General features: G+C 27.1%; 1 protein-coding gene across 2 annotated transcripts in view; it reads right to left on the bottom strand.

Annotated features, from left to right (window-relative positions):
- Positions 1–1070: 1070 nt before the first annotated feature.
- Positions 1071–9289, bottom strand: part of LOC129967086 (patatin-like phospholipase domain-containing protein 2) — a 28139-nt gene continuing 19920 nt past the window's right edge. For both annotated transcript variants that reach the window (XM_056081792.1, XM_056081867.1), the window contains 7 exons: positions 8307–8372; positions 6797–6946; positions 6526–6643; positions 5509–5697; positions 4396–4531; positions 4164–4283; positions 1071–2916 (listed from right to left, as the gene is read on the bottom strand). In XM_056081792.1, coding sequence (XP_055937767.1) covers positions 1965–2916; positions 4164–4283; positions 4396–4531; positions 5509–5697; positions 6526–6643; positions 6797–6946; positions 8307–8372 — 1731 coding nt within the window. In that variant the 3' untranslated portion in view covers positions 1071–1964. The remainder of the gene's footprint in view (positions 2917–4163; positions 4284–4395; positions 4532–5508; positions 5698–6525; positions 6644–6796; positions 6947–8306; positions 8373–9289) is intronic.

Below are 9289 nucleotides of genomic sequence, written 5' to 3'. Positions count from 1 at the left end.
TCAGATATGCTCGCAGACTTTTAGAGCTAAAGCGAAATACTTATAGGATATCTAGAATGAAGTACTCAAAAGTCAGTGAGTATGAACAATTGTTATGCAATCCAACTGATAAAGTTTCCAGAATGCATTGACAGGAAAGGGATCTTATCTAGATAACAGGATCCAGATCTATTATCGATATGTTGTACCTGGTATTAATCCACAATTTACAATCCATCATATTTAAAAAAAATTGAAATAGATTTAATGAAATTAATTTACAATTGTTAGAAAAAAAAACTTTTATGTAAGTCCACTTAAAAATAATTCATTTAAATGTATTATAAACACTTAATAATACTTTACAATTCATTTATATATATATTAATGAAACAAATCATTTAAATAGAGGATTTCTATTTAAATTATTTGTTGATTTTAACTTACAACCTGATAAACTACTTAATGCTTTACTAGTAATTTATTTATATGAATTAAAATTCCATTAATGTACTAATTTTGCACTGGGTAAAGGAGCTGCACTGGGACTTAACATATATTTTTTTTTTGCAAGATAATTTTTGCTATTGATAATTTTAGAGCAAAAGAAATACAACTTTTTACACAACACAAGAAATGAAATAACTTCATTTCATATGTTTTAAATATTTAAGAGGCTAAACATAAAATAAATTATTCACAGAAATCAATTTTTTTCGCATCAAAATCAAATTAATTCTTCTGAAAAGATAATTAATTCATTATTTTTCTCTAATCATTTAAATAATATTAAAATGCTATTTTAAAAAAAACTATCTTTCAATTGAGTGTAAATTAGATATTTTTAAAAAACAACTGCATTAAACTTTATTAATTGCAGTCTTCAATAACAAAAAAGCATAATTTGAAATTTGGAAATATTCCTTTGTTTTTTGCTAATTTTTTACATACTTTAATATGAAATATTTTCCAAATTTTGAAAATGAATTTTCCTTCACTTTATGGATTAAAAATCAGAATTTACTTAGGTGAATGTAAATAATAATTTAAATTTTCCAAACAGTAAATGATGAAATAAAAACTACTGTCAATTTAAACAAGATGAAACATTTATTTCACTCAGGAGATCACAACCAGAGACATTTACATAAAAGAGAGCTGCTGCTTTGTTAAACTGTACGAAAATGAATTGAAATGCCAGTTCTTTTTCACAAAAAGTTTTAAAAAATTGGAAGAAGATTACAATAAATGGCACTTGATGTCAGTTTTACTGTTTAATACATGCATTAACATTCTGTCAAAGATATGTGATACAATATGATAAAAACAGAAAAATTAATGTATAAAAAACAGGGACAATTCCAGCTATCAGTAAGATTTTCTTCTTAAAAATGAAGACATTTGGTAATAGCTTTGGAGTGAATGACAACTTCTCAAAATGAGATAACAAAATAAATACTTTACAAAAGGAACATGAAAACATAAATATTCATGATAATGAGTAAGATGAAATGGGGGACTAAACAAGTTTTCTTGAAGCTCTCTATGTTCTGTTTTTCTTTTAACAGCTTCATATATCACAGAAAAATGAGTGATGTGCCATATAAGTCTTTTTCTTTTTTAATTTAGGTAAATATTTCAAAAATTCAACAGATATATTAGGAGTATGAAATTCATAGAAAAATTTAAATAATATGTTGAACTTGATAGAAAAACAGTGTACATTTAATAAATGATAATAATTTTTAACATTAGTATGATTATCAGAAAGTATATGATAATTTTTTTTTACTATGATACAATCAAATGCTAAATGTCAAATCTCTTCCTCAACTTTACATCATTTTGAGCAACTCAATCGTACATTTTAATAAATATTTACTAATATTTAAGCATTGTATACATGTCAAAAGCATAAATATTGAACTCTATATGGCTATTCACATAATAAAAGCATAAATACTTTTGAATAATAAATATAATTTCTAATTTACAATTACAAATGATGTTTTCCTAAAAGGTTTCTCTATTTTTACATTTTCTAAATCTAAGCTATCTTTGGTTCCAAATACCTCCATATTGGGTGCTAATGACATTTTTCTGTAAGGTTTAGCAGGAGTGAAATCTTTTTCCACTTTTATGCTCTCTAATGTATTTTTACTTTTATCATAAGAATCTATATTTTCAGTTAAGTCACACTCTACATCACTTGTATCAAATTCATTGTCATCTAGAGTGTCAGTAATAGATACTGGGGGCACCGGCTGTAATCCTGGAGATTCAATCCAGTCATTTTCCCACTGTAACTGACTATTAACACTTCTTTCTTCATCAGACAAAACCATGCTGGTATCAGCATCAGTCACATTATAGATTTCAGTAATTTTCACAGTTTTATCTTCATCAACATAACAGTAACTCATCACAGCTTCAGCATTGGGCCCATCCAGTACTTTGCCAACACTGTCGTCTTTAGTTGAATTCATATACTGACTGATATATTGACGTTCCATCTTGAGAGCTTTGTTGGCCAAATGCATGATATTGTAGTCATTGTCCTCTTCACCCAATGATTTTAGAGACTGGAAGAAATCCTTGTTCTTATCATTTTTGCTGATTTCAGAGGTAAGTCCTACTGCAAAACCAAATTTCATGTTTCTGATGACACGCTCTGGTTGACTGATCTCGCTGAAAGATTTGCGACGAACTGGTTCGGCTTGTGGCACTTGCACAGGGGGAAAGCCTGCATATGATTTCCGCTGCATTCGGGCAATGGGTGGATCAGATCTGATGGAAATTTTTCGCTTAGGAGCTTGTATATCTTCAGCTTTAAAGGTCTCATACTGAGGAGCATTTCCATTCGATAATGTATAAGTAGATGTCGCTTTTTCCTCTGGTGTATAGTCATATTCAGTAATAGCAAGTTCACAAGAAAACCTATAAGAACAAGAATATACTTAATATAAAAACCAAACCAAATATAAAATTTAAACATTTTAAATATCAAGAAATATTAGAGTACATACAAAAAAAATCCATATATTTAAATTGTTGTTGGTTGAGAAAAAAAAACCTCAAAATTCATCAACAAGAACTAGGAATTCCTTCAAAATTTAAATATATTTTGAATTCTCACATTCTCTTTTGATTTAATACTGCTTGCAATATTGTTTAACTATGTAGATCCTTATTAGTTTTCAGTCTTATTTATTTTATTTATTTAATCTCAAATAATAGTAAAAAGAAGGACAATTCAAACAAATTTTAAGTTGACAATTCAAAATTAGTTCTGAATTATTATATATTAATCAATATTACTACCTTTTGATTTAATACTATTAGTAATATTGTATGTAACTACTCTTTATTTGGTGTTAGTCTTCAGTCTAAATTATGTAATTTGATTTTAGAATATTTTTAAGGGAACTATTCAAATTTAGTTCTGAAATTTTCTTTCTAAAAATTTAATCATTCCAATAAAAAGTAAACTCAGTGGCATGATAGACCCATGTGGACCAAGGCTTACAGTGCCCATGTCTGCTTTCTTGACCGAGGGCCCTGTGGTACAAGGCATATGTCCCAGTTAGGTGGTCAGCCTAACGTGGAACCCCCAGTGTTTAGTTCCCAAGCATGCTTGTTCCTCTGTTTATCAACCCATTTAAGGGATGAAAAGCTGAAATCATTCCAATAATGCTCTCAATATAAAATGAACATTACAGAATAGATATTTCAATAATTTGTCTTAGCTCAAATAACTATTGATTTTAGAATAATATGAGTCTGACAGTGTTGAAAATCTTTAAGCATAAAGAAAACAAAAGAAGAAGAAGAAAGGGGGGGGGGAATGCAGTAAAATGTATTTTATTTGCAGAAATATCATAAACAAATATAGCAATATTATTGCTTTGATAAATTTCGATCTATTTACTTTAATAGCATCCACAGATACATGAACTTTTTCAGTAAAAAATAATAATAATAAAAAGTAACAGAAACCCTTCTCTTGCAATTCACAATAAATTTTTTTTTAAAAAAATCTAACGCAAATAAAGCTTTTGATGATACTAATAACCATGAAATGGGAAGAATGCATGCAATCACAGGTGTGTGTGCAAATATACATATACATTTTATGTATCAATACTACTATAATAAAAGAATTTCAAAAAGATTATAATACTTACATGGCACTATATATTTTCCTGTCAGGATCAAGTTTCTTGAGCAACAGTTTGATGAGATCAACAATGCCTTGGAATTTGGACAGCATTTCTTTTCTAAGGGATGGCAATTGGTTCCAAATTCTGTAGAAAGATAATATCAATATTATCAGTCAAAAAATATCAAGAAGTTAGAGAAAGAGAAAAAATAAAGCAGAACAAATGAGTATAATAATAGAGAAATGTTTATACATACTTGGCAAATATTACAATTGAGATGTCTAATGGAATGGTATATGGAAGGCTTAAAATGGATAAAAGTTTTACAGGCCGCCGCCTGTATAACCAGTTAACAAGGCCTTTATTAACTTGGTCACAAGCATCCTGAATAGCTAAAAATAAAACGCATGAAGTTAAAACAATTAGTTTCAATATAAAACAATCAACACAAATATATTAGTTACAGCATTTTTCTCATTTAATTGTAGTAAATTGTAAAATTCCAATCATCAAGGACTTAAAAATAACTTTTAATTACGAATGCATACCATGAGGGTTTTTAGAAAAATGAGGAGAAAATGCATTTTTTGCCATAAGTATAAAAACTGAATAAAACATTTGCTATAAAGTAATAATTTATGATGAATGAACTGAAATATATTTATACACCTTAAAAAAATTTACTCTATATTTTGACCCTTTGAAGAGTAATCTAAAAAGCACATATCTTGATGGTTATGAAAACACCAGAAAAAATAGACTCTTGAACTTTCTACCATTTACAAAGCAAATTACATGATCATTTGGAGAATTCAGCTGAAAAATTTTATCACAAAATGTTATTCTTTTTGTTTAGGGGATAAACCTCAACATTACTAAATAAACTGTATCAAGTCTAGAAACTGAAGACTAATAGTGTTCAAATAGAGTATAATAATGATGTGCATATAATAATTAATATTTGTAAAAAACCTGAAAACTAATCTCTCATATTTTTATATTTCATACTACAGACAGCAAGTTTTAAAATAATAAAGTTTCCATTTTATTTGGTGTAAAATACTATTTTAAATAATATACATGTATTATATACTTACTATTTTACATATTTATTGTTTACTTCATATATTTTAATACTTAATATTATATATATATATATATATATATATATATATATATATATATATATATATATATATAATGTGATTATTTTATATTGAGTTATTAAACTTTGTCAAGAACACAAAAGTAACTTGAAGAGTGTAATTCAAATGCATAATCATTCCTATTTCTACTTAAGAAGATTAGATAAAATGAAGCGAAAGTGGAACAGTATGGTCTTAGAAAAAAATTATGAAAAAATAATTACCATCAACAACTGCTTCAGGCAAATTTCCTAAGCTAGCCATCTGTCTTTTATATCTGCAATCAATACAGTCATCATAAGGATGTTGCATCTCAATATCATTTACAGATTTACGTGACATGCCATCAAAATGTGGCTCAGAAATCTTGACTACTGACTGAATGCCCAAACACCGGGTACAAGTGATGATATCTATAAAAAAACTTGAGATGATTATTGTAATAAAATAAAGACAGGATTAAAATAGTGTTTCATGCTTGTCATTTTATATTTTTTAAAAATATCACAATGGAAATGTATAGGTACAGATTCATAAATAAATTGCCATGCCAAAATAAATTAAACTTTACAAGTCATGAGTATTTTTCTGTATTTATAGTTCAATGTAAGAAAAGGAAGTTCAAATTTAGATACTGTAGAATTGTTGAACCTTGGCTTTTTTAGTGTATTAATTTACATAAATTACCAAATATAATCTAAATGCTACTGTCTAAATTGCCGTGCAAACAATTAAAAATGCATCTTGAGATGTTTTTAAGTTACTTTAGCTTTTTTACAAGTTAATAAAAAAAAACATTTGAGATTATGCCTGTGTGCAAGTGGTACCCAAATTCTTGTTTTGTTTCATTAAATAAATTGATTACGCTGTTTCAAATCATGCAAAATTTTGAACAATGCTGGTGCACAATCTTTCTGATGAAACTAGTAAAAAAAAGTAATCAGTTTATTGTTCTGGGAATTATTTATTATTTCTTCTGATCAACATCTTTATATGCATCAAATGCCATAGTACAAGAAATTTGCCATCAGTTAAATACTTGCAGAATCAATAATTGTACTTATGCTGAATAATATTTAACAAGAAAATTTGGAGAATGCCCACTTTTAAGGTTACTTCAATTGACTGTGGTACTTACTCCCTAAGCATAAGTAACTATTTTGGGATAATCTTACACCAAATACACAGCATTATTCACAACCTCATTAATAAGTTAAGAAATTTAAAAAAAATACACTTACTTTTTCTTTGTAAAAACTTCAAAGCATCGTCAAACCCTTGCTGACACATCTTGCTGAGGACTTCAGGCTTTGGCGGGAATAAAATTCTAAACATTCGATAAATATTTCCAGGTGAAACCTATAAAAAAATAGTCTTAATCAGTCCAAACATAAAAAATTTTTAATTTTTTTTCTTTTTTTAAAAAATTTTTAATGCTTTTTAATCAGAGTAACCAGATTAAGTATTCAAATACGGTCATTTAAACACATATAAGTTATTAAAAATACTTACTGCAATACTTGTATTCACCAAGTTCACTTGTAAAATATTACAACTTTCATCCTGAGGACAAATATCATGCTCGCCAGCAAAAGGCGAAACAGTTACAGTATTATCATCTAAAACAGGAAGATTGTCACTCATTCCACCATCCACATAAACCTAAGAAAGGAAAAACAAGAAAGATAAAACTTTCAGTAACTTATGTTATGAAATTTGTACCTCATTAGCTGTTTTCTAATTGGATGGTAATATCTAAACTAATTAAATTTGTTAATTTACTTCTCTCCTACATCCAAATTATAATAATAATGTACATTGTATATATATGTATATAATATGTATATGTATATAATACATATACATTGTACATATGTATATAATACATATACATTGTATTGCACCATTACACACTAAACTTTTTAAAATGTTGGCAACTTAACCATTGGGACTTCTTATTTCTCAATAAATATAACAAAATATGAAAATTAATGGTGATTCTCAATTTAGAGATTAAATGCATAGCTATTCAGTCCTGAAGCATTATAAAAAAGAGGGAAAATAATCTTTTACACAGAATTTTTTGCAGTGAGTGAACTATTGTGTTACTATTCATGCTTAGACTACAAGATAAAATTTCAATTGGTTTTAACAACATCCATTACTATGTGATAAACAATTATAGAATAATTTTTTATGGTCACGATTGTCTGCCTTAATATCCAATCAACAAGAAAGAAGTTTGATGTGCTGATTTAAATTAAACTTGTATGAAAGGATATTTAACATATTAAAAGTATCAATCAAAATTAATAAGCAAGAAATAATTTAACATTTTTAAGTAATCACAAGATTTATTTTTAATGAATAAACATTTTTTTTAAAAAATAACAATATTATTCATATTTTTAAAAAGTAACAATATTATTATATTCAAACAAGAAATTCTGGAAAGAGTACATAATGTTAGCAAAAATGTGCATTTGATAGATAGAACAGATTGTAACTTTAAAATATCGGAACAGAGTTTGTTAAAATCTAATTTAGAAACTTGCCATCAAGTGTTTTCCTAGCAAAAATGCTATTTCATCTACAATTTTTTTATTATCTAACAGTCTTCACATGCATCAGATTTTGTTGGAATTCCCTTCAGAAGGATGCAATAAAAAAAAATAGATATATTGTAATAATAAATTTTCATCAAAGCAAAAATTCTCTTACATAGCTGAGTGTGTATGCTAATAGGTAATGCTTTACTATCTTTTCCAATAACATTCATGGGTGAATACAGAAAATAATTTTAATGCATATAAGGAGAATTGTTAATGTAAGATTCTAAGTACTAGAAATATAATAATAAATATTCAAAACTTTGAATTCATCTCCTTTCACTAAAAAAATCATTATCTTATAATAAGAAAATCATGATATTTTGTAACAAGCATTCAAAAATGTATATCTTATATTAAAAGATTGCAGATATAAATTTAGATTTTTAAAAAAAAGTTATTACGAATCTTACCTCGCCTTGAAATTTTGGTTTGTTTAAACCAGAATAATATGGAATGAAGCAACTGCAGAGCAAAGCCTAAAATACAAAATTTTCATGAATAACAATATAATAAATAAAATAAGCAAGAACATAGATCATTATTCTTAAACTTATAAAAACATCATTTTATAAGTTTGAACAATTTATGAAAAATCTTCACATATTCTTTCAACTCATTTTCACTCACAAAAATAACTTCCAAACCTGTGATTGCTTAAGAAATATCTGAAATCATACGTTAAATATTTTTAAGATATCTACATGAACCCCTAGATTTTGCAATTTTATTTAAGCTCTTCATTAAAGTTTAAATAAAGCATCATATTTTAGGCATTTATTATTTTCATCCACAATAAAATTTTCTTATACATGAACAAAAAATTCTTATCTTTTAAATATTATTTTAACTTAAATACAGATAATATAAAAATTCTGTGATTCAATGCATGAAGCTTACCGGCTTTGCAACAAGAATCTTAAAGAAGGCAAACTTAATCATAATGGAAATCGAATATTAGTGCATATGTGTCAATTTTTAAAGTTAAATGGGAGAAAAAATAATGCTATGCCCCTGATATTTTATGCCTTTGTTAAGGCCACTGCTTAAGATTAGGCGCGAAAAAGTTCTATCATACCCTTTCGCCACTTATCTGAGCTACGCCATTAACGAATCTGACAGGCCATTTCAGTGCAAGGAATTTAAACAATTTTAAAGAATATTGCTTGATATTTGTTTTTGTTAAGTTTTACTTCAATGATAATATTTTCTGTGCGAAATGGCTAGAATTAATAATAAGGTTTACTATTCAAAACTATTTATGCGTCATTGTCAAAGCAAATTTGTACTGCTTCCTAAAGCGCATGTGTTGGAAGGATTTCTAGTCTGAAAGCCATTCATTTACAGAGGAAGTGTTATTTATGATCGTACTTAACATCAAAATATTCAACATGTT

The sequence above is a fragment of the Argiope bruennichi genome, chromosome 1 (assembly GCF_947563725.1).
Source record: "Argiope bruennichi chromosome 1, qqArgBrue1.1, whole genome shotgun sequence".
NCBI classification, from domain to species: domain Eukaryota; kingdom Metazoa; phylum Arthropoda; class Arachnida; order Araneae; family Araneidae; genus Argiope; species Argiope bruennichi.
The sequence above is the reverse complement of the archived record's forward strand: the minus strand, read 5'-3'. Positions and strand labels throughout refer to the sequence as shown.